This window comes from Lissotriton vulgaris, chromosome 5 (assembly GCF_964263255.1).
Source record: "Lissotriton vulgaris chromosome 5, aLisVul1.2, whole genome shotgun sequence".
NCBI lineage: Eukaryota > Metazoa > Chordata > Amphibia > Caudata > Salamandridae > Lissotriton > Lissotriton vulgaris.
The window spans coordinates 1,784,207,098-1,784,232,906 of NC_141693.1; the positions used below are offsets into that span (position 1 = coordinate 1,784,207,098).

General features: G+C 44.1%; 1 protein-coding gene across 1 annotated transcript in view; it reads left to right on the forward strand.

Moving 5' to 3' along the window:
- Positions 1-25,809, forward strand: part of LOC147717171 (serine/threonine-protein kinase 17A-like) — a 118,152-nt gene that overhangs the window by 44,136 nt on the left and 48,207 nt on the right. Inside the window, exon 2 of the mRNA XM_086924108.1 lies at positions 15,592-15,804. Within this exon, the coding sequence (XP_086780234.1) occupies positions 15,592-15,804 (213 nt within the window). The remainder of the gene's footprint in view (positions 1-15,591; positions 15,805-25,809) is intronic.

A 25,809-nucleotide genomic window follows, 5' to 3' on the forward strand; every position in this document is an offset into this window, starting at 1 on the left:
GCTATTTACCACGTAGTTAGACTTCGCAGTAAATAGCGGCCCCAGATTGCGAATTCACAATTTTAAAATGGTTCATGAATTGCATTTAAGGAATCTCAAATTAAGATTCCTTAAATGCAATTATTTGCAATTTAGCGATTTTTAGAATTGCGATTTTTGCATTTGGGATGATGAATCCCAAATACAAAAATAGCGCTTGCAAAGGGCCAGATTCTCAGAATCTGTCCCTTTGCGAGCCGATTTCGGCTTGATGAATCTGGCTGATAATGCATTAATCTCTGATCTCATATGTGGACTTTTATGGCTTAAACACAGCTTGCTATTGGGTACTGGGCCACTCTTAATAATAATTTCACATCAAGGGATTAGCCCATACTTCCCCAGTCTCTCTTTAAAATCCACAGGATATAAAAATATGAATTACTTCTGTTGGTTTTAATTAAGAAATTAAAGGGACATTAGGCAGAAATGGGACTTTCGAAGAGGAGCATGTAAAGTGGAACACAGCAGTGGACAGAAATTGTAGATTTAATGTAAAACAATTTGAAAATGGAAGCCAAATGACGCCTTAAATTAATCCCATGCAACAGATGGCTCCTATGGCAAATATAGGAGGATGCTGTCAGTGGTCCCAGCCCTAGCGGCACCTGTGCTAAACAGGCCGAATACAAGTCACTTCAATAGAATTATGGCTTCAGCTCAAGTCATACAACCTAAAATGCAGAATAACGTAATGGAATTCCCATAGAATTTTAAATTTCAGCAAAATCTAGTTTAGCCTCAAATTTTTGACACTTTACCACAATTTTTAGCTATACTTGCGAGTTCTGCATGGACTGAGGCAATGTCGGTCCCTGAGGGGGGAGGAGGGTTTTATGCTCGATACTGTGTTAGAGGTAGACCATAATGGCCCATTAGTAGGAGAAGTGAATAGCCATTCCGTATCATTTTTGGATGATACTGGTGCTACCCGATCCACATATCAAATGATACTTCTTGTGCAGGATGCTTGTTTTAAAAACTGGCAACAAAGTAGGGGCGCACGTCAGTGTTACCATTTATTTATGTGCTAAAGTTAGGACTAGACAAAAACGGTAAACCTGACTGGCCGAGGAACCGCTTTGGGATGAACCCCACCTGATTCTACCCGGACTCTTACCACACCCATCTGCTTGGCAGCACAGCACTAGGTTTCCCAGATGCATTATGATAGATGCCACACCTGTCATCATCCTTGGCAGACAGGGACGTCAACACCCTCCTTCCAAGGAAGACTCAAAAGCACAACATTTTGGGCCTCCTGTTGCACCAGCTTTTTCACTAGTACTTCTTTAGCTTTCTTCAGAGCACTTGACCGTATAAATGTGTACATGGTACCATATCGCATCTATATTTGCTTCCTGGTGCAAGATGCCAAGTTCTTATCCCATTTGTCCTTGCCTCCAACCCAGTCCTTTCTCCCTTTACCAATGTTTATCATGTATTAACTGAGTGCATGCACTCTTCAGCAGTCACAGGCAGCCATATTGAAGTAACATTGTTCTGATCTGACTCTTGTGGCTGATTGACTTGCCTCATTGCAGCTCAAGGTCGGTCTTGATATCCCAGCGCAATCCTGAAGCGCGTGACCTAGCTGCAGGTAACTTGTGCTGCGTGGTATGGCATAATCCGCTCCTTATCCACGTAGTCCTTTTGCAAGGCAACTCTACTTAAAGAAGCAGTGTCCTACTATTAGGCAGGGTCAATATGCAGCAATAGAGAATCAGTGGGCAGAATTGGCAAATGTTTGCGGCAGAAAAAAGGCGGATTGACGCATAATAGGCATATTCTGTGATAGTATATTTTTTTTATTATAACACACCTTAATACTGCCTGGAAAAAAGTGTCAGCTCATTAATACCAGCTTAATGCTTGAATACAGCAATCGGCTACAGAAAGATGACCAGCTAACCGCTTCAAACCATCTGCCTTTACATGGCATCAAATATGGAGCTCTAGTTTTTTATTTTGTTTATAACTTTTGATCACTTCCAGCTAAAAACATTTTGTTTGTTGAAAACGTGAAATTTTGCAGCAGATAGTGGATTGTGTGGTAGTTGCTGTAAATAATTATGTGGAAAACCCTGCAGCACAGAATCTCGTTATTGCAGAGACACGGTTACTATGTATTTTTCTTGGCAAGCCCTACCCTCTGTGATGGGGCAATGAGGATGACTGTCGCACCTTTTCACAAACTGGGTGAAACTCTATGCCGTAAAGTGTGCAATAATAAATCCCATGTCATTTAACCATTAAAATTGACACAAAGTGAATTAATACTAGTGTGGGAGTGGAGGACATGAGCCAAAGGCAAGCCCGTCAGCACCGCCAGGATCCCTGCCCGATCTGATTTCCCTCCCAGTATTAAACATAAACATAACATAACGTGTATTTGTAAAGCGCACGTTCACCCTGAGGCATCTTGGGGCTGAATAACAGATGTTTATTGTTACCCAACTCAATGGTACTCAATTTATCGACCTCAGATGGATGAAAGGTTGAGTGGATGCACCGGGATTTGAACCTGTGACCATGAGGTCGAACACAGGCCTCTGCAGTGGACGCATTAGTCCACTGAGCCACCAGACCCGGCTCTTCCTTGCACAAGCAATGGTAACACTCCATTACTCAAGCCAAGAGCTCAAATCCTTAAATGTACCCCATACTGCCACTGTACCTTTAGGCCTCCTGGCCACCCTAATACCGTTACTTATTCCCAGAGTAGATATTGGAAACCAACACAATGAGCCTGGCTAGACCTCGAACCCCGGTTTAAGAACAAAACTGGCTGGCTACCACTGAGACACCTAAGCAATTAACTGTGCTCTACTTTAATGCCCGCTCAATTTCCAATCATGCACTCGAAATATGGAGCCTGCTCGATACAGAAAAGCCAGACATCTGTTTTATTACTGAAACGTCGCTTCATGAGCACGCCTTCCCTGATGTGACAACCGCGTGCCCTCCTGACTACCATCGAACCAGACTAGCTAGAAACGTCTGTAGAGGAGGCGGTATAGCAATAGCCGCCAGAATCGGACTCGAGATTGCTATTTTAGAGACCATCCCTTAGGAAAGTCCGGACTCTGTATTTTTAGAATTGAAAATCAAACCAAGGGAATCTGGAGAGATGCCCTAGTGTACAGATCTCCCAGCCCGATAACCAATTTTATAAACCACCTACGGAGACAATTGCCCCACATGTACTAGCATCTGACCATTTTCTCCTCATCGGGAACTTTAATCATCACGCAGAACTTTCTTTAGATACTGACACTAGTCAACTGATCACTAATCTGAATACACAGGGATTAGTTCAAATGGTGATGGGACCCACCCACTCAGCAGGCCCTACCCGTGATCTTTTATTTACCAATGCAGCGAGTGTCAGAGTTGAGTCCCTTCTCCCTCTGCTCTGGCCCGACCATAGCCTACTGAAATTTTCCCTACCAATATTCACCACTAAAAACGACCCAAGCAGTGAACCAATATGGAGAAGGCCTTGGCGAAAAGTTACTCCTGCCTCCTTTTTGGCCCATTTTAGCCCTCCATCCTTACCATGTACAGAGAATATCGATCATGCAGCAACAGCTTTTGAGGCAGCAATCCCACTCGCCCTGAACACCCTGGCCCCTCTGTCAGTGGTCAAGCCTAAGCCTGGTTCACTGAATCATTGAAAATTGAAAAACTTTCCAGTAGGAAGGCCGAACACAAATGGAGAAAAACCAAAAACATTGAAAACTGACAAATGTATGAATTTATCCACCGGGATTACCTAGACAACATTAAACTAGCCAAAAAACGATATTATATTAACAGGATCAACAAAGCTGCTAACTCTAATAAAGAGCTCTACAAAATATTAAAGGAATTCTCCAATTCACCCCTCTGTCACCCCAGTAACCCTCCTTCACAACAATGGGTAGACACGTTGTGCACTTTTTTTGAGGAAAAAATCAACACAATCCATAGCTCCTTCCCACATTATGATACCAATAAACCTGACAATGACTCAGATATCAACTTCAACCCCACCAGTCCTCTCTTAGAAGAGTTCACTGCATTCACTTCAGATGAAGTTTATTCTGCCCTGTCGAAGATCAAATCTGCTGCCCCAGTAGATCCAATCTCTCCCAGTTTCTTTTCTACCATAGCCCCTTCACTTGTCAGGAACCTCACCGATTTATTTAACATGTCCTAAGTTCAAGCAACAGTCCCAGTCGGATGGAAAGCAGCAAGGGTTAAACCTATTGTGAAAAATTCTTCTACTGGCCCTAAAGAACCCAGTAGCTAACGCCTAATTTCTTTAATTCCCTACTTTGGTAAGGTACTAGAGTCCTTGGTCAACAAACCGTTCACCACACATCTAGAGAGCCATGGATTGTTGGATTCCGGTAAAAATGGGAGTCCCCCAAGGTTCTATTCTAAGTTCCATGCTTTTCAAACTTTACGTGACACCTTTAGCTAAAGTGATAAGGACCTATGGGTTTGATCTGGTGCCTTATGCAGATGACACCCATTTACTAATCACCCTCGGCCCAACCCTACCTACACAAGGCTCCGTTTCAAAAACTGTATGACCCATATTAACACTGGATGCACGCCAATCATCTCCAACTTAATAGTGGTAAGACAGAGGTCATCCTTTTTGGTAAATGGCAGGATTCTTGGTCAAACAACTGGAGGGCCCAGTGCCCCAATCCCGGTCAATCTCCCAAGCCCATGGTGCAGAACCTTGGTGAAAGATTGACAATCAGTTATCCATGAAAAGCCATATGAGTCACATAGCCAGTACTTGTTATGGAATAATGCGCAGCTTACGCAAAATTTTTCAATTGAATCAAGGAAACCACTTGTCCAGGGACTAATTACGAGTCCAATCAACAATGAAGATTTCTACTCCAGACTCCCAAGTTTTGCAGAATACTGCTGCCAGGCTGGTACTAAACCTCCAATCGAAATCTCCATCTGCAGCCACTATGAGGACCCTTCACTGGCTTCCCATCAGGAAGCAAAGCTGATTCGAGGTCCTCTGTCTGGTCCATAAGAACATGTACAGAAATGGGCCGAGTTACCTTGCTAAAAAACGTAGCTGGTATCAGCCTAATAGGACGCTTAGGTCAAGTACCAAATTTCTCCTTACCCCTCGCAGAATCCTTACCTTCAGGAATGGGGGCAGATCTTTCTCCTTCCTGGCACTTGCTTTTTGGAATAAACTTCTATTTCAGCTCCGCACTATCATTGACCTTAAATTATTCAGCAGGGAGCTAAAGACATGGCTATTTGACCATCTCTTGACCCAAAAGCATTGGCAAAACCGATAGACCAGACCATTGCAATCTAATAAAAAAAAATGTTTTGCAAATATATAAAATAGGAGTTAAACATTTACAAGTAACAAAAAGCAAAAATGCTGCAATTAAAAGATGGTGATCTCTTTAAAAAAAAAAATGAAATACAAAAATATACATCACACAAACAAGAACATTAAATGAAAGCAGGGATTAGTCCACCTGCCTTCTCACTTAAGCAGACCACTTTTGAAACATATGTGCACAAGCAAAGTACCATCACTCACAATAAAGAGAGCATTTGGCTGGAGTAGGTTGACCCACTGAGTTCCTGTCAGCTTTTCCTGCCAGCTTACCCGGTACTGGCACCGCCCTGTGACACAATGTTTCACACCTCCTCACACGAGGAGTGAAGAGGCTCTAACCGTAGGGTGTAGTAGATTTCCAGTTTAGGTGTAAATGCTATGCATAGCTGGGGCTCCATTCTAAACCTCTCCAGGATGCAGTAGGTTGCTCCAGAAAGGTACATGCTTGTTGTGGTGGGGGCTGTTAGGGCAGAATACGGTGTCCGCTCTGGTAAATCTGATTATTTGGGTTCATCACTTCTATGGAATATTTTCAGTCCGTAGATTACAGACAATTCAGAATGCAGCAGCAAGATTATTATGCAAAATTCCCTTTGCGAAGCCCACTACAAAATACATAAGAAAGCTCCACTGGTTAAAGGTCGAGAATCGAGTTAAATTTAAATCTCTATGCTTCATGCACCAAATTTTCACCAATAACGCCCCCAAATACCTGCAAAACCTAGTGCGTCCCTATCGTCCCACCAGATCTCTTCGGTCCTCTATGGCTAATCTTTTCGAAATTCCAAAGTTTAGATTGTCACGCATGGGTGGCAGGTCCTTTTCATTCCTTGGACCATCACTTTGGAATTCAATGCCGCTGACATTACGATCGGAGCTGAGCTATGTCAAGTTTAGGAAAGCCTTAAAGACCTGGCTATTCGACATCTAGCAGGCTATAGCCCACTATTATTGGATCTGTTGCGCCGGGAAACCCTTTGCTGGGTAGCTGTGCGCCCTATAAATGTAATAAATAATAATAATAACTAGGTCAGGGTTTAGAGGTGGCCACTCTGCTACTCACCCCGAAAATGGCTTTGTAAACAGGCATCTTTACGGGATCGCTGCTTCTACATCATCAGTGTTGAACTGGCCTACAGGGAGGCTAGGCAGTGCCCGAAGGGCTGGTCTGACACATCACTGTGTGGTCTGTTTTTCGGTAGGATTTAGGCCTGATATGTGGTTTGCTGGGCTGATTCTTACTGTTGATTTTTCTGATATTAAAACAAACATTGCTTGCAGCAATCTCAAATCCCTTCAGTCTTTCATACCTTGAAAAACACATTTAAAGAATGTCCTTACAAGTTGAAAACTGCCCAAATTTCCAAACATGGGCCGCTTTTTGAAAATTAAATCCACTAATGGGTGCCACTTTTTATTTTTTTGGGTGCTCGGACCTATTCTGTGTCCCAGTCCGACCCTGCACACCCTTACCACCTTCAGTCAATCTGTAATGTTTTGGTGTATGGTCGTTTGGGTACTGCAGTTTTTTTTTATGTCTAATGGCCTTAGGTTCTCATAGGTCAGTGTCATTTTAAGAGAAAGTATAGTTTTAAGAAGGGAGGGTTGGAGCTAGTCGGGACCAGACTGGCGCTGAAACAGAAGGAGGCCTGTTGCTCAGAGGGTACACATGCATAGATTTTTCAGGACTTTTAAATGGCAGGCCTCGGGATACACCTCTTTGCTTCCTGACTAGGGTTGCCACCTGACCGGTTTTTCTACTGGCAGCACCGGTATTTTGATGTCCTGTCAAGTACAAAAATCTGAAAAATCAACTAAAGCTGGTATTTTTAGCTTTTATATATACTTCAAACAACAAATATACATAGCAAGCACTTTTAAATGTTTTGTAGAGCTGTCTTAATGAGCCATGACTAATAATTAAAGCAAAAACAAAGACACAAAAGCCATGTAACAAATGAAAACATAACAATTTTGAATTTTGGGGGGAATTTGAATTGATTCTTTAGTGCTTAACAGAAAACATTGCAATAAAAAAATTAAAATAATATAGAAAGAAGCACAATTCCCAGATTCTTTAAGCAATCTGCGCCTGTACAAAAAGAATGTTACTATGGTTACATGCTGTACCAGAACATTGTTGCCACATAAAAACATAGTTTAAATCAAACGCGGTATAATCATAAAAATGATAACATATTATGGCTACATTCCAAGTAATATACAATAAAAAGTTAACATTGTATTACATTGTATGTGCACAAACTGAAACATTGCGTACCAAAGTGCAAAGGAGCAATAAGGGGTCACTGTATATTTTAAAGCCTTTTATCTGGAGTTGCCTTGGACTAGAATTTTAAGCAAAAGGTTCAATTGTGCAAACGTGCAGTGAAAGGGCGTAGTGTTTTTATATTTCCTGCAGGGCCTGATTTACCATAGTAGCTTAGTCACTAAATCATTCAAGATATCAGCAACCTTAACACAGCCACTATGATTCATAATTCATTAAGACAACCCTTTGGTAGCATATACCAATTTTTTGTCAGCATTAGCTAAAAATGTAATCAATTGACATGGTAATGCAATGGACTCGCCTGATAGACACCGAATAGGGGGTCTGACGATCTTACCTTAGCTTTAAACAACGGTTTTAAAAGTGTGCGGCGTATTTTAATTATTTAGGCCACACACATACCAATTTGTTTACAGTCCTATTTAGTATGACTCTGAGACCTTTGCAGGCTCTTAAAACAACAACAAATGACCGGTATTTTTCTCTTGCAAAGGTGACAACCGTATTCCTGATGCGTGTTCTGCTCCTAGGCAAAGATTCTCCCTGCTTGGTTCTGATACTTACTGTTCTATTTGCAGCCCATCCAGTCCTGTCTGGCCAGAACCTGTTCCTGGTTAGCCGTGTCACGTGTACACTTTTTCTAAAATGCACTGTCCTCGCTTGAAATGGAAAAATATGAATTGAAAAAAAATCAAAGGATATAGAAAAACACAGTGGAAGAGTGAGCCTCTCTAGGGGAAGCGTTAACTTGTTCCATCTGGGTAGAGCAGTCGTAACAAAAACAATTGGAATGGAACCGATGTAGGACTTCCCTATTACACAATCGAAGACGAGGATGATGAAACTACTATTTTTGGATTGAGTAATAACTCCAGCTTCACTAGTGTGTGCTATATGCAGGCCAAATAAAAAACTGGGGTAGTAACTGAGTCACAGAGCGGTAGGTTTTGAAGCAAGAAAGACATTCCCAAAATGGTGCGAGAATGCATTTTTAATCTCGTATCAAGGTATGTTGGGTGTAGGTTTTTGGCACAAATCTGAATAGGAGTTAATGAAATACCCTAACTGTAACGGTCCCTCCCACTGTCCTAAAGTGCATTACTCCTCTGCAACAGGACGTACATTTGCTTTTCCATTAGAAAACTATGTATCCTGTACAAACTTAGCATGCCCAACAGAAACAAGTTTCTGCCTCAATAGAAAGTGGGCCTGTCAGTTCCTGCTCATAACTGCTGGGCTGGAGTGGTGCCAACAAGCTGTGCAAACAGAGAGTGGCAACCTGTGCTGTGTGTGGACAGAGGAGTAGGGAGTAATGGACGTTCAGAATGTCAAGGAAAATTTCTCTTCCTGTTGTTTTTGCTGCTGGACTCACTATGGTCTGGGACCATGTGGAGGCGATTCCATCACTCTGGAAGACACTAAACACAACAAACAGTACATCTTAGATATGCCTACACCGCTACCGCTCCTTCACACAACAGCACCAAAGGCCATACAGTTAGCATTTAATCTCTCTCCAGCAACACACAAACTGCAGGAGGCCCAGAGGAGAGCCAACTCCATGCAGGAGAGAGGGAAATGCCTACAGTAATCTGAATTACCATGGAGGCACCCTCTAGCTGCACACAACACCTGCTTAAACACTAGGTTGGCAAAGCACTGTCGGCCTAACGGCTCATGCACTACTCACTACTTTCCCCTACATTCATAGCAGAACATACTATAGTATACAACAGCACACCATCCTCCAATGACACCAAAGCTATATATTAATCAAAGCATTAAACACTAAACGCAACGCTCTTGGCCACTATAATTCTTGTCAGTGTGGCCCCTCTTTACAGTGGACCAAGGGCACCCACTTTCCGAAAGTGGTTCCAGGCAGGTGGCGCGCGCCCTGTGCCCCTGCCTGGGGATTGCCGGGCTGGCGACTAACTGGAGTAAATGGTTCGAGTCACTGAGGCCCATGATGATGTCCTAATAGAAAAAAGTTTCCAAAAGCGCTACCAAGCCAAATAAATAGCAAGAGTGCGCCACACACATGTTGTTAGTATAAACACTTATAGAATGCTGTGTGAGCAAAAGTAGAGCATGTATTGGGTCCCTGGTGTTACAACATGGTGAAAAACGTTCGACTAGCTCATCCCCGCAAAATACTGCTTAAATTTGTGTCTGTACCGAGGTGGCAATACACAACCGAGTCCATTGTGCGTCGGTTCTCGAGCCTTTTGACTCTTCATAAAAAAAATCACTTGACTTGAACGTTTTTCTTTTTTTTCCCCCCTTCAAATCTTCACTAATCCCCAAATCTTCCCTTTAAATCCTTTAAACGGCTTGTGTAAACAGCGCAGGGCCGTTGAGGAGCGCGCGGATTAAGCTGCAGGGATCTCCGGTCAGGCAGGGGGAACCGAGGCCAGCGCCCCCGGCAGGTGCGTGGAGGGGCAGGGCTGCCTGTGGCAGGGGCAGCTGCGTGCACTATGGTGACGCAGGGTAACCCGCGGGTTGCAAACACTGCACGGATTGTTCTACTTGCGAGTTCGTGGGGGAACAGGGTGCAGTTGGGAGCCGGACATAAACCAAAATGTGGCTATTTTTGGCAGATGGTGGTCTGGCGAAGCCGTGGGCCTGGAGGCAGGAGACGGCGTGGGATGGGTTGCATTAAAGTGGCTTTTAAAGAAAAAGTTGTACGTTTTTTGGTAGAACGGCTGTGTCAAGGACGAAACCTCAAAAGGTACTAAAATACTACATATTGTAGAGGTAGTTGCTTTAGGTCTCGAATTGTCAGTTTCAACAAACCAGTCTAGTGCATCTAAAGCAGACCGTGTCAATCGGAAAGTCTGGCAGGGCCCGGCTAGTCACATGTCAGGCAAGCCTCATATTATTTGTAATAGATTTTTTCAGCGCTAAACTGTCATTGTCCAAGGTCCAGACAGGTGGAGGCGCTATAGTTGTGAAAACATAGTTATTCGATTTTTTTTCTCCTCTTCTGATGTGACGAAGCCCGTGCTGGTGTCCGGCCATTTCGAACAGCCGCAGACTCTCTGAAATGTCATTTCCTTTCCGAGCAGCTGGGCAAGTCAGACGGGAAGCCCCGCTTCCGCGCGCCAGCCAAGCAACACGCAGAGATGTACTGCGGCTGCGCGTTGCTTGGCTGCGTTTGTCACAGGAACAGACCGCAGCTCGCGCCAAGAGTGAGAAGCACTGCAAAGGGTCCTTCTCACACGCTGAACCAGCGCGTGAGCGTGCGTCTCATGACGGGAGTAGCGCAGCTTTTGGAAGTTCTCGGTGCTTGCACGCGGCTGCTTTATTACGTGAGGGTTGTGTACGTGAAATGTGAGGAAGATGTGATCAAAATTAGATTGCAAACGAGCTACACAGTGCAGCATACTATGCTCATAGCAGCCAATGTTTGAAATGGCTATGTGTGACATTTTCGTAATTTCTGTGTAATTATGAGGGACATTTCAACGACTATGAGTAACACTTTCTCTCGAGTAAAATCAAGCAATGAAGACAAGGGAAACAGATGGGTAACAACCAGCTAGGGTGCTGTTGTGAACAGTATGTCCCCTTATGGGAAAATCCGAATATATGGCCGACTATGACACACACCAAAAGAGAAATGATTAATGTTTGACACGGGCAACAAAAGGGGTGTGCAGTTATATTTTATTAACGCACCATACATTTTGAGAGAAGGGGCATTTCTTTATCAGTTTCCCAGCTCAGGACGATATCCCAATAATCCTAAACACAAAAGCCTGGAAGGAGTATTACAGTCAGAAAGAGTAACGGTAGCACTATATAAAGTGTCATGGCTAATCCTGAATGACATTCCCATTAGTAACCGCATTGAAGAGAAGCTTTATATATGCACTGTGGCAGCATATAAACAGGTAAAAGCTGTCAGCCAGACTATCAACTACAGAGATAAATAAATAAATCCATATTTGTAATGCGCAAACTACTACAGGTCTCAAGATGCTGGGGGCCTTCGTGGAAATTAAGTGAGCTATTGCCCAGAATCACATGGTGCTGAGCTGCCGCCAGGGATCGAACCGTGAACCCTGTACTCCGAACTCAGCTGCCCTGGCCGCTGCACCACACCTCTCCACTTGAGAGAGAGAGAGAGAGAGAGAGAGAGAGAATAAAAGAAAGCTGCACTCGAGAGACAGTGTGTTCTGTGGACTGATGCTGGGCTACAGCTGTTGCCTGGGCCATAAAATATAACGTGCGCTGTTTTAAATAGTTTATTGCGCACGTATTTAGCAAGAATTACTTTTTTAATTATATTGCTCAGTGACACTAATGCAGGTTACGATTTTTAGTGCTACAGTGCTTCAGGATTGTGAATGCAAAAGCAGAAGAGCTATGTTGTGCTCTCTCCCCTGTGAAGTGAATGAATTCTTTATCCTGCACTTACCTTGCTTGGATCTTTTATTTGGCTCACGCAATGAGCTAATAAACTATAATTCAAATCTTGCTTTAAATTAATCTAGGTAACAGTCACTGTACTCTGGACCACCTCTATTCAGGAAAAACACCAACTTTTCCCTTGCAAAGCTAGAGGTTAGCACAGCTCAGTATTATCCACGTCACAATATCTACTGCTTATGAAAACATTGTCACTTTTACCGTCATTCAGGTGAGGCAGGTATACATGTCCAGTGCATGCTGACGATAATCTACTTCAGAGGGAGCAGATTGGTTGCCTGGCTCCCATAACACTCAACCAAATATGCCCTTGAACTTTTTGGCGCCATAAATTACAGGCCGGCTCGGCCGCCAGCCACCGCGAGGGCCGCGGCAATTAGAATTTGCCCTCCAGCCTGCCTCCAGTGATAGTCACCCAGGCCTTGGCACTGTCCTGTCACTCTTGCGAGTTCTGGGCAGGGCTGCCCAGTAACAGACTGTCCTGACGGCTCCTGTGTCAGTCACCGACTCCTCTCTGTCGGCCACAGTAAAATATTGCATTCGCAGAGGGGTGGTAGGGAATAACAGCTAGCACGCGGCAGACCGGGTTGGAAAGAGCCCGCGGCTGGCGCCGTTCGGGCGCCATGGCTATATGTAAAGCTACCTCCGGCCAAGATTATATGCTGCGCTGTGCCTGGAGTGCCCGCAAAATTGCCAGCTCCCTTTAACTTGCAAAACGTACTCCTCGCGCTCAGCAGACAGATCTGACATCTCGTCGCCTGTGATGACGTCAAGCTTGCTGACAGTAGGACCCGAGCCCCAGCACCTAGAATCAAAATTGTGATACATTGTAGCATCTGAGCTAAAGCTACCAGCAGCCTTAGCTCAGCTGTGAGCCCCATGCCTGCTGGACTTGGAGCAGTGCGCGCAACCCACAGGCGGCGTGCTGCTACAGACTCTCGGATTTTCTCAGCGTTTTTAGTGACAGCGGACACACAGCATAGGCGTGACAATGCATTTCAATGCGGTAATGCGGAGTACCTCACTGAAAAGCATTAGTCTAACGCCTGATGCGTGATACTTGGCAGGACTGTGTGCACCATGAGAAGAGGGAGTCACATTGGGCGTACGTATAGCCCTAGACCGCAGTCTATATAGACAGACGCTCATTGTGACCTCCTGTAAAGACCGCACTTTTATACTACATACCTAGTCTAAGTACACATTTCATTTATGAATCCACAAAGTGTAATGAAATGTCAAAATTACTAACGGTTGCTGTGACGACATGATTGTAGTTTGGATGAAGGAAATCCATTTTAGTTATATGTATGCAGGGAGTGAATGAAGCTTGAAAGGTATTAGAACTTTTTCTTTTTTTCAAGTTGGAGAAAACGACATAAAATTGTTTTGTAATTTTAAGAGTAAAGCACTTTATTACATACGCATACTTGAAAATATCTTGGCTTTCTTATTTTGCTTTTAAGAAATGGGAAGGTGGAAGAAGCAGCAAAAACTGTGTTAAAAAAAGAAACCTGAAATAAGGAATTGACAGTGCAGCTGATAGAACACATCCTTTGTTTTTGTTTTGTCTGTGTTGATCAGCTTTGCTTAGAGAAGAAGTTGTGCGTGAGGAAATAATATGGGAATACGTTTTGGCCCACTTTAAATACTTTTCCTCGTTTTTTCTTCTTTTATTTTTAGTTTAAATCGAGGTTGTTCTGCATTTAGTCATGGTGTTCTAACACTGAAACGATGAATATTCGGTGCAGTTACTAGAATGTGGCATATTGAGCCTGGCCACCTTGACTCCTTCAGTAGATATTCCAGATAGTTATATGGCCCAGCCGTGACTGTATTGAGGCATTTACCACAGGGATTTGGCAAGGGTAATCCAGAAAAGGGGATGATTCTTTTAAGTTCCCTTAGCTGGACAAAGCCGCGGGAGGCTTTGTTGGTAGTCAGACTATCCAAAGAGTGTAAGGAATATAGGTAGACCCCTTCTCCCCCTCCCAACTTTTTTAGAACATTTCTGGTTTTAGGTACTCCCTGTTGTCCAAAGCACTTATTGTAAAGAGTCCTTATGTCTCATGACTGAAACTCCCCCCAAAAGTTTTCTAAAATGCACAAATAATTGTACTTTAGGCACGTATCTAGAGGGCACTTGTGCACGCGATGACAGTCGGGCACTGGGGGATAGATGCTACCATAGCCATTGCTTTCCCCACACAGACATGGATTAAGTTTGAGCCCAGGCCCAACCTGCCCAGTGTTGCTGGCTCTACTCTTGTTAGTATGCGAGAGAGTGGCAAATTGCCATATTGGTAAAAAATTGCAAAGAAGACTTACAAATCGTGTACTGAATTGCAGTTACCTCTGTGCATGCTGCAAATGTGGGCCCCTGCCTCGTGAAGAGGTCTAGCAATTCATCTTTGGTTAATCATTAATCTGTACTTGAAACCTATCTCTCCTGTGCACGTTAAGGAGTTGAAGGGGTCATGTAGTCTTACCTGGTCTTGAGAGCAGGGCGAGCGTGGGAGACTGGATTACAATGAACTCAATCAAATACGGTGGACAGATGTGGTCTCACTCTGGGGTGGACATAAAAGGTGGGAGATTTGGCCGCCTTCATTCAGGGATCAAAGGAACCTGGTAAAAGGAGGGATTGAAGATTTATGGAAATGTATGTACGCCTCTCGTGTCTTCTATGGAAAGTGTATATCCAGACCCGCGTTTGGCGTGCTGTCTATGGTATATGCATGTGACCGGCAAGCCTGTGACCACTCCATGTGTATGAACTAGTGGATGTTGAACTCCATAGTATATGAGCGAGGCCCATGGTCAATGTCAAGTGTTATATCCATGATATATTTACATGATTTCACAGGGCCTGTGTGCTGTATCTCCCTGACATATGCATAGATTGTCAAAGAGTTGTATGCATGTCATACCCATGTTATGTTTACAGTTAACAGATATATTTCATATTCCATCTTATAGTGTATGTCCATATAGTGTTGCGTAGCCTAGGTCCAGGGCTATCTTAGTAGTATATCAACATATGTCAATAGTATATGGACACCGTGTCACCTCTGGTTGGAACCTGTATTTAGTGTTATCATGGTACAAGACCTGTGGTTGGTCTTATTATCATGGTATATAGATTATCTTTTTCACGGTTTACACTCATGCAATATTTCCTTGAGTCATGCACATGGTCCCAACTGGCTACTTGTCCTAGAGCTGTAATAGTGCTGTCTGTCAATATCTCTAATTGTGTCTGCTGAAGCTTCATCTTGAACCCTACCTCTCCCCCACACTCCCGATATCCCAGCAGTTACTCAACTATCCACTGGCAAGTCCAGCTCTAGCATGGAGGCTGCCAATAGAGTAGAAATAGGACAGTGCCCTCTTGAACCTATTTAAGGTTAAACGATAGGCTTCTGATGGCCATTTTCTTTTTTCTTAGAGGGAAGTTTGCTGTGGTGAAGAAGTGTATAGACAAATCTACTGGCAAAGAGTATGCGGCCAAGTTTCTGCGGAAGCGGCGCAAGGGCGAGGACTGTCGACTCGACATTATCAACGAAATAGCCATCCTGGAAATCGCCAAGTTCAGCCCCCACGTGGTGGACCTGCACGAGGTGTACGAGACGGCTAGCGAGATCATCCTGGTGTTGGAATAGTAAGTACCTGGCAATATTATTATGGATTCTTCTGGTCCATAAATTTCAGCTGCACACTTTGTTTGGAAGAATGTGTAGCACCAGTGTAAGGGAGCTTGGTGTAATATTCTGTAAGTATTGGTCCATCCCATTCTACAATAGGGTCTGGAGGTGAATTCCTCGTTTGTACGTATGAGCAATGTGATTGTGAACATTGTTGTATGTGAGTGCAAGAAAGATCGAGGGTGGTTGTGCGCTGGGGTAGAAACATTCACAACCAGGATGTACAGCACAAAAGAACAAAGGTTTCTTTCACAAACGTTCAATCCTTGCACTTAAGGGAATCTGTGCAACCTGGGAGAGATTCAATATAACACACTGGGCTTGGGCAACATAGGACCCATTGGGACGGCTTGTTTGAATTCAGGAGATTGGCAATGGCTATGCAAGTATAATAGGTGCATGAAACTATCTTTTAGTGAAGTAACTATCAAACTCCAAAGCAAGCTACAACACCATTGTGCTTACAGGATCCTCATGTGGTCAAATAGTACCTGTTCAAAGTAAAGGAGGAAACAGAAAGACAAAAGATGCGAATGTCAATAAAAAGTAAATGTATTGATTCATTTCTTCTGATAAAAGACAGCACGTCTTTTTGTAGAAATGCGCAATATGACATTCACATATTTTGTCTTTTTACTTCCTCCTTTACTTTGAACAGGTACTATTTGCCCACATGAGAATCGGATCAACATACCCAGATTCATAGAGACCTAAACAGGAAATGGTCTCCTTCACTTTTTCTTCTTCTTTATAGGTCCTGAAGAAAGCCCACTAGACTCACAGGGGGAACCACGAGGGCTGAAACATGTTGACCTTTTTTATGGACACTTTCCGTGCGTTAGACCACTAATCAGTCTTCCTACACACAACACAGTTTTTAATACATCTCTAACCCAGACTGATTAAATAAACGAATCTGGGTCCAAGAGTTTTTAACATTACTTCTTGAGATTCACTTCACTTAAAACACTCCCACCGTTCTCTGATCACTACTGCAATAACCAGTGGTACACCTCAGGATGGAGGAAGCATACAAAAACTAACCCTATGATGATGCTGCCATGTTTTTAAGAGCATGCTCTGGCTCAAGATTATGCTTTTTATTAGGTTAGCATTGGATGAGCTACACCAGCACTAAATAGTTGAGTTGGGAGATTCCAATGCTTGTGTAGTCCCTTTCCCCTGCTTCTGTCGCTCTATATCTATATCTAGTTTTTCATGGGTCCTCTTTTTTGTTTAGTGCACTTGGCATCACTCACTTGTAAACATGCGTCTGCTGGATAGTCTGGTTGTTCTGTATCTAGTGTGTGCCCTAATATTTTCATTAAGTTTTTTAAACGCACTTAAGAAATCCAGATTATTTTAGTTCTTCTCACTTGCTCAGTTACTTTTGCTTTTCAAAGCATCTGACAATCCAGGTCTCACTCCGTCGAGCGAGCCTCTCACCTTAGAAAGCGGTCTCTTATTTGTTCACGTCAGTGTCCTTTTTCACATGGATGAAGGTGCCCACTTACAAATTATCATTTTTCTGTCACATCAACTTTTGGACCCAAGCTGGAAGCTTCCACTCCATTGGGGCTCTTGCACCGAGAGCTCTCTGTAGCTCTGTGGTTGGGGTATTTATTTCTAAAGCAGTTCACACTGGAATGAGGGGAAGTCCAATAACTGAATATTTTGTTATTGGTGCAACGCTCAACCAAAGAGCGCATCAAAAGGCTAATTGATGATAAAGTGGTGGTAAAACAACACCAAGAAAGCCTAGTAGTTTAATTTCAAGGAGTTGGCAAAAAAGTGAGTTTCCAGTGTCTACTTTATGGGATAGAAGCAAAAAAAGAAGTTTCATTATATTGAGACCAACCACGCCTTACTATTTTGTACTTGGAAGAGGACAATGTGAGAGGGTATTGGGATCCTTAGACATCTGATCGAGGTATCGTGTCCATAAATTAGATGTATATCTTGGGCATGTGTTATAATAACCTTTCGGACCAGTCTGAGAATTGTAATTTTTCTCTTTAGTTTGATTCGCGATCAGTGATGCAACTTTAATTCTAAGGTAAGAGGAGGATGAGTCGGGCAGGAAAATATTGAATTTCATGCAGTGTTTTAGCAGTGAAACGACCTGAGCACAAGTGAAGTAGCCATTTTCCGCGGCCTCGCCAAAGAAGAGTGAGATTTGGTTGTTAGTCTGCAGTAACACACAGAGTTGGAAAAAAGCGTTCTTGACCACCGAATTTACCAATGCGTCTCAAATTCACTGAGTGATGACTCTGAACTTTCGGACCAACCATTAGAGGATGTAGGGCACATACCAAAGATGAGGGTCAGTGGCCTAGCAAGGGGGGGGATGGGTGAGGGGGTTCAGATCTGAGGCGGCATGAGTTTTGGGACGGGGCCTACCTCCAGCTCTTACCTGCCGTCTTGGGGCCGCAGTACCCTCCCACCCCGTCCTCCACCCCACACCCGCTCTTCAGTGCGGTCGTCGCAAAAATCTGAGTAATACGCCACCAAACTCCCCATCCCCCTTCAATGCGGCTGCCGCTGGGCGTCAAACACAGGGACCGCCCTCAGCGGTCTACGGTCTAGCTACGCCACTGATGAGGCTAGGTCACAGATACACAAATTACGGTCTAGGTCCTTTAATTTCGACCTCCCTGGTGAACAGGAGCACTGGGCTACTGTTCACTTGACCGAGCAGGAACCTTCAGAAAGGAAAGCTGTGTAATGGGCATACTTTATTTACACACCATTACGTCAGTGGGTATGCCAGGACAGATACCACGTTTTCTGATTTTCACATTTAGCAATTCAGTCACCAAATGAGTATCTCATTCCTCAACATGTTTTACATTAGCAGTGAATGCTTTCACTAATTCTTGGTGCATGAGAGTAGAGCGTTGGAGGCAGACAGAAGTCACGTGAAGGCTCGGTTTGTTGTCCACACCAGGCATCCGCTTCACATCTCCCTGCGCCCACCTTTCATCACATTGACCCTCGCATTGTGGGCATGAGTGTAGTCCTAGGGCATGCCACAGGCAACACTTTGCGGGCCCTGGTGAAATGTTTGCCAGTACCCATGGTCTAGGTCAAGAAAACTAACTTCTTTAACCCCCTTGCATGCTGATGACGGCCCCCGTCCGTCATGCAGCACGGTGGGCGTGTGCTGATGACGGCTGGGGGCCGTCATGAACCCGCCCACTCTTTAGAAGTGCCGCACAGGCGCAGAATCGCGGCCGCATGCAAGTGGTTAAGCCCTCCGGACATACCCACTTGAGGTGCGTATTTTTCTGAAATCGCAACATTATTAGTTCTGTCTACTAATGAGGGGCTATCACTGTTTTTCCCTAGCTCAGATCTTCAAATTTTAAACCTGCTGTAGAAACCGGGCCACTGGAATTATGCAAATGTGCGGCCGCTGCAGTTTACGCACAAGTATAGATTTCCCGCATTTGCCGCAGAGTCAATCATTTACTGCATCATCTACAGATTTTAACCACAAAAAAATGTTTATAGCTCAAGCAATTCAAAAGTTAATAAAAATGTAGTTACACGTGTTTCAGCGCAATGAAAGGCCCCTTAAAAAAGGTTGACCGGTTGCATTTCTGGTTGCTCAAAGGGTATATGTTTATTTTACATATATAGTACTTCACCTTGAAAGTTCGGAACATACCTGGTGATTGTACAAAGAGCTGATCGTGAGAAACAAGACCAGCTGCCTCACCAGCACTTCCTGTCTCTCGTGAGCTTGTGACCACATCCTGCTGGGGCCTAGCCATATGGTACCCACAATGCACTGAGGACGAGTCTCCGGTGATCTGAGGTCTTCTGCTTGTGGCTAGCCTCGGCGTGCGACACTGGCCTGCATCTGTCGCCACAAATGGAACGACAAAAGATGCAACAGCCAAACACGCCACAGGTAAGTGCTGAAACCCAGAACACATCTCGTCTTCCGAGAATAACTAACACAGCATTGTTACACCACTTCCGATTTTTGATATTTTATCTGGGGTGACAGCAATAATGAAACTGATGATAATGTGCTTCCTGTATGGTGCTTTTGTGTAGTTATACTCCGTGCTTAATTTGTATAAAACAAAAAAATAAATAAGTGCCAGGGCTGTCGTCAGGAGGCCACTGCAGCTTGTACCACACATTGCCCCTGCAATGCTGCCAATGACAGTAACAACACAACTACTAACCATCAACTCCTACTACAAGTGTGAGAATTCTGACGATTTCAGGCCTCCAAAGCCATAAGAATGGCTTGGGCTCCAAGTAATTGTCATTTTCAATGTGTATTAAATTAATAATTACATGGGCCACCTTGTGGCAGACTATTACAAGCGCAGGTGCCGAGCAACTAAAACCACTGGCTCAAATTAAGCACTGGGTATACCTTTTTGGAAATGTACTAGGAATAAATATTTTCCCCTACTGAGTGCCTGTGCCCCTTCTATGTTAATGGGAGAGTCCCCTTATTGAAACAGTACATGCTGGTCAGTGGTATAGCAACTACTTGCACTTATATGTTGCGGTCTCAAGCATGCAAAGCAGTTTTTATTTTATCTACTTTTGCAGAACGAAAGTTTCTGGCAGGGATTGGGACTTGTAAATTTCATATTACATTGCTTAATACACAGACTAGTGTCACCAGGAAGCATAAGGCAAACTTGTGGTCCTTGCTGTTTATTCCAGAGTAGTAGCTTAGCGACAAAGGTGTTGGGAGGGGGCTAGAAACACATGATTACACAGCCCGTTAGTAGCAGAAACCATGTGAGCGCCCAGGGCTCTGATCCTACCTATCAGTGGATCGGCAGTGGCTACCCTCCGACAAGCAAAAATGGCTACCCTCCCACCAGCAATGGCTACCTTCCCACCAGCAAAAATGGCTACCTTCTCACCAGCAAAAATGGCTACCTTCCCACCAGCAATGGCTACCCTCCCACCAGCAATGGCTACCCTCCCACCAGCAATGGCTACCCTCGCACCAGCAATTGCTACCCTCCCACTAGCATACTGCATCTCTATTGGACACCAGCTGCTACAGAAGTGTGATATGTAAAGTTAGGATTACATTGCATGCCAATTTTTGTTACACACGTGCCCCCAACTGAATGACAGATTCTATAAGCACTACAAAGCAAATCGGAATGGCATTGCCTCCTAGCCTTTTGAGTTTGTCGATGTTTGTCTTGGTTTTGCAAAACTTTGTTAGAGAGGCTGGCGGGCCTTGTCAATCTTAAACTAAACTTATAATAATATGTCTCAAACACAAGTAGTCCATGGCACTGAAGGGAACTACTTTGTGTGTGGATGTGTTTCTGGTGAAAGAGTGGAATGCTTGCCCTCCTAGTGAAGGTAGCCAGTGGTTGAAGTGGGCTTGCCCACTGCCTCATTGAGTGGAGTGGTGTGGCTCACTGGTTAGAGGCGGCAGACCCGAAAGCAGCTAAAGGCCCGGGACCAGGGTTCAATTCCCGACGCGGCAGGGTCGTGGACCAGGGTCAGTGGACTCGATAATTCTCGCCTCGGTGCCTACTCTAACCAGGGATCACACTCGGCAACTCTGGGCATCAGCCTGCCTCATCTCTACAACGGCCCCCCGCATTCGCTGGGGATGCCTGGTTTCACCTTGGAGATAGCCAGTAGGGACCATCTCACAGGGATAGCCAGGACGGGTTCCCCAGCGGTCTACAGCGCCACCACGCCTCAGGGCAGCAGTGTGCTTTACAAGACACATACATTTACATTTACTCATGCTGACTGCTGTAGTTGGCAGAAGGAAAATGTTAACAGCAAAGCCCGATAACAGACGAATGGAAGAAGAGGGTTGGCTGAAAGCCTGTGGCCTTCTGAATGGAAACCTGGTGTGGAATGTTTTCATAAAACAGAGTTCCATGAGGATTAAACTAGGTCTGGATCCCCCTCCTGAACAGAAGCACTTGTGGGGGAAAAAATGAACTAAGATTACCCACTCTCTATGCGTTATTAGCTACAAAGCCCTAATACGGTAGTATTATATGGGTAATTTTTGTCAAATTAACAGGGTTTGGCTAATTCCAGAGCGAGAAACCAGCAAAATCCATTGAGGGCAGCCTGGCACTGCTTTGAACACTATTACCTCGTAATCCCTTTTAACCGAAAGAGATTACCCTTGGAATGTCCAGCAAGACCCATTATGTTGTGTACTGTTGCCGTCTGTTGCAGTTCTGTTAAGCGGTAGGCCTCTTCTTCGACAGTAAGACTTCCAGTTGAAATATTCTTTCTTTCTTCCAAGAGACTGTGTCACTGATTCACGTGACCAAACCTTCACACAAAGAAGGGGGTAGCAAACAAAAACAACTTGTTACCTAGCTGGATGCTTACTGGACTTCCATCTTTAGTGTGGCGCTGTTTGCCAACAGCAACCTGACATGTGGTTTTTAGGCCCTTGAATCTGTAGAATGTGCCATGTCTCGCATGTCTCCCTCCAAACTTGCTCACTTTTAGGAAATAGTTAAACCTGGCTTTTTTTCTCATCTCTACTGGTTTTGGTCTCTTTTTTTCCTCTGTTCTCTATTTTTAACCTCTCCAGTTTTTGCCACCAGCTGCAAGATGCCGTTTTGGGCAAACGTTTGTGCTTTACAAATGTTATCTTATCTTATGTGCTTTTTACTTTTCTCAGATGGCTTCCATCCTTGCAAAATGTGGAAGGGCATGTTGTCATTTTAATGTTTTTAATTTTTTTATTTACCAATGTGGTATGCAGAGAATTCATAGAGCCACTTATATGTGGGTGCCCTAAGGACCACTTTATTTGAAGTTTCACGAGCAATGAAAAGAATCAGGTGAGTAGTTTTAGTAATAAAGCTTTATTCGATTTCATTACATATGAAGTCATAAAAGCAGCACAAAGAACAGATATCTACACCTAGTTTCCCCACATCCATGAGATGTTTACTGGCGGGCGAAGAGACTTTGGCGAAACGGAGAACGGGAAGGATGCTCTCCGCATCATACCTGCCTTTGCTTTCCCATTGCGCTCCATTGTGAGCGAACCATTGTCCATGTTCCCCACCTCTCCAGTCAGCACATTTCACTAATAAGTCATTTGTCAGTAAGAGTACATTAACGAAACTGAATCAAACAAAAATTATGGGAAATCGAGATTAGCAGTGAAAGATTATGTAGACAGATGAAAGATCCAGATTGAAGGTAGGATGATGGTAGAGCTATAGAAGAGGACATGATAATCGACCTCATCCTGATAAGTGACTAACTCTAACCCAGTCCCACTTGACTTTCAGAAGAGGTGGTGTGTACTACCCGGCTAGAACCTGCCCCAAATAAAAACAAATCGCACAAACACAGCCAACAAACCAAGGTCAAATAAGAAGCGATGAAAAATGCAGAAAAAGAAAGGTTTTTACTAGAAACGAACCTCCGCCTGGTCTGCCAGGAAGCGAAAAGGTTAGGTTATGGCTACACTGGTCTAAAGAGAGTTAAGAACCCATATTTAAAAGCCACATGATGACGTGGGTCCTCTCTACCCTAAACCCGTTGTGGCTTTGCTGATCAGACCGTGGATACGAAAAGGCATCATCGTCTATGTGTGGGAGGAGCCCTACCGAAACTGATATTTTTTTTCTGATGGGTGGGGTGCTTGGCGGGTACTCTGAGACATCGTGTAGCCGCCACTTCTGTTCTTTTCCATAGGGATATGTCTAGGCAGTTTGACTTGCCAGATATGTGGTGGGTAAGATGTGCTCTATATCCCTGATCTGAAATTCTAAACGGACTCAAAGATGCCACGTTCGCACAAGCGTGCTCGTGGTTTTCTCTAGCTTGGCTAAGCATCCGACTTGCCAACGTGGTGAGTGTTTGTGTATACTCAAAAAAGGTCAGGGCAGCTAAATCCTGATGAAATAGAAAAAAAATAGCTGACCACTTCAAACTAAGACGGCTGGCTCAGGATCCGCTCTCACTGGTAGCATATCAGTTGCCAAATAGACTGGGTCAGAAGACTCTGATTTTCTTAATATTTTGGTGTCTCCAGATGCAGAATGTTCTTATGATAGCAGACCAAGGAGCAGCATCTGGCTCAAGATTTATCTCTGAATAAGCTTATTGTACAAGTCCCTTTTCAAATGACCAATTAGGAATTTGAATGGTGGCCATCTTAGGTAGGGTATAGGAAACATAGCAGCCATTTTTGTTACGGCTGCAAAAACACGCAATTGGTCTTTATCAAGAACGTTTCTCCCATTTCTGTTTGCACAAATGTAGGTCCACCTTTACTCACTGTACTGCACAAATTCACACTGTAATTCATTAGAAAAGTCTGTAAGTTGCCTTTTTTAATTAAATGAGTGCATGACTGCTGTTCAGGAAATAATCGTTGTAACTGCTCTGCTAACCCTTGTCTAATTCAGAACAAAGAGCTTGCTGCTGATGGGGCATAAAGAAAACTCTTTGAAGTATGCAAATTCCATGAATATTTATTCATGGACACAGATCAAACAGGGAAAGTGCTGTGGTCTCTTTAAGAGGCCCTGCTCACAAGAGAAGCCACAGATATTTCTGAAATGTCATCACATACATTTTAGACATTTGCCTGGTGTTCTGGTAGTATGTCCAACGTTTTCATCTTTGGATTAGATATTTACATACTGTGGCCACAGCTTTCCTTTTATTTGAAGCGTCTGCATTCTGTTAAGTTTTGAGCAATGGCCTTTATTTTGCTTCGTATTCAAAGTCCTTGTTCTTCAGAATTTAGGAAATTGGAAATTTGCAATTCTCATCAGTAAGACTTCCTACCACTAGACTTCGCTCACATTAAAGGGTGTTGGACAGGCCCTTCTAGAAATTGTCAGCTCTTTCCAGCCTTTTGCTGTGGCTACCAGCAGTGTTATTTTCCATAACTGTACAAGTAATGTTTATCCGCATAAGGCAACCAGGTGTCAGCTTAATGGCAGTGTGCACTATATTTCACACCTTAATGATGCAGTCCGTCACACATCATTGTATTAAAGTCTTAGTATAAATACAGCTGCGAAAGGTAATTATATGCAATGGTGCACTGCGCCGTGTTTTGCCAGGTGTACATGCCTGAACAGTGTCGGTCTGAGGCATACTGTGGAGCGCACGCTACCTGGGCCTTAGCAAACACAGCCTTCATCTGGTCTTTCACACATTCAGCAGCGATTTCCTCCCCCCTACGCTCCCTGTCCAGCCCTCACTTAGGTCTGATCTATAAACTGTACACCCACACTTGAAAGCTGTGCGCGTCTTTACGTCTCTCCTGTTATCAGATCGAATCACGTATACAGTGCATGTCACGGACTAAAGATTGGCCCTGTTCTCTGTACTACAAGCGTGTCCCAAGGCAACGCTGAATGGTTTTCCAGGGAAGGATGAAGGGTTCCCAAGGGCCAGTAGGGATTGACGATCCTGGCCAAGTAGATGTGCATGGTGTTCCGTAAGCACATATGTAAGGGGGAAGAAAACCTTAAATGTTATGTAGAAATGGGCCAATGACTTGACCGGGGCTACCAACCCCTAGCTGTATTTGTCATTCAGCTGGTTCTAGTCCCGGCTCCTATCTGACCCCCAGAACGATGGGTGCGACGAGCGAAGGAACACATGGAGAGTACTGAATGAGTTCCTGCATAAGGAAGGGTAGTGGGGCACTTCAAAGACACCCTGGACCATGATACGTACACATGGTAAGAAAGGGAACTTGGTCAGACACCCTGGAATGGATGTTGGGAAATGAACAATCCATATTTAAATCTTTTTTATAGTACTGACAAGGTGGTGGAGAAGCAGGCCCTCTCCAGTACACTCCGCGTCGGGTTTTGGTAAGGGAAGGGGGAGACTCCAGTGTGAAACCTGAACTAAAGTTCTACAATATATTTACGAGGAGGCTGAGTAGTGGGGACGAACTAGGGGCCTTGTAAAATGCCAATATTTACTCAGAACTGTGT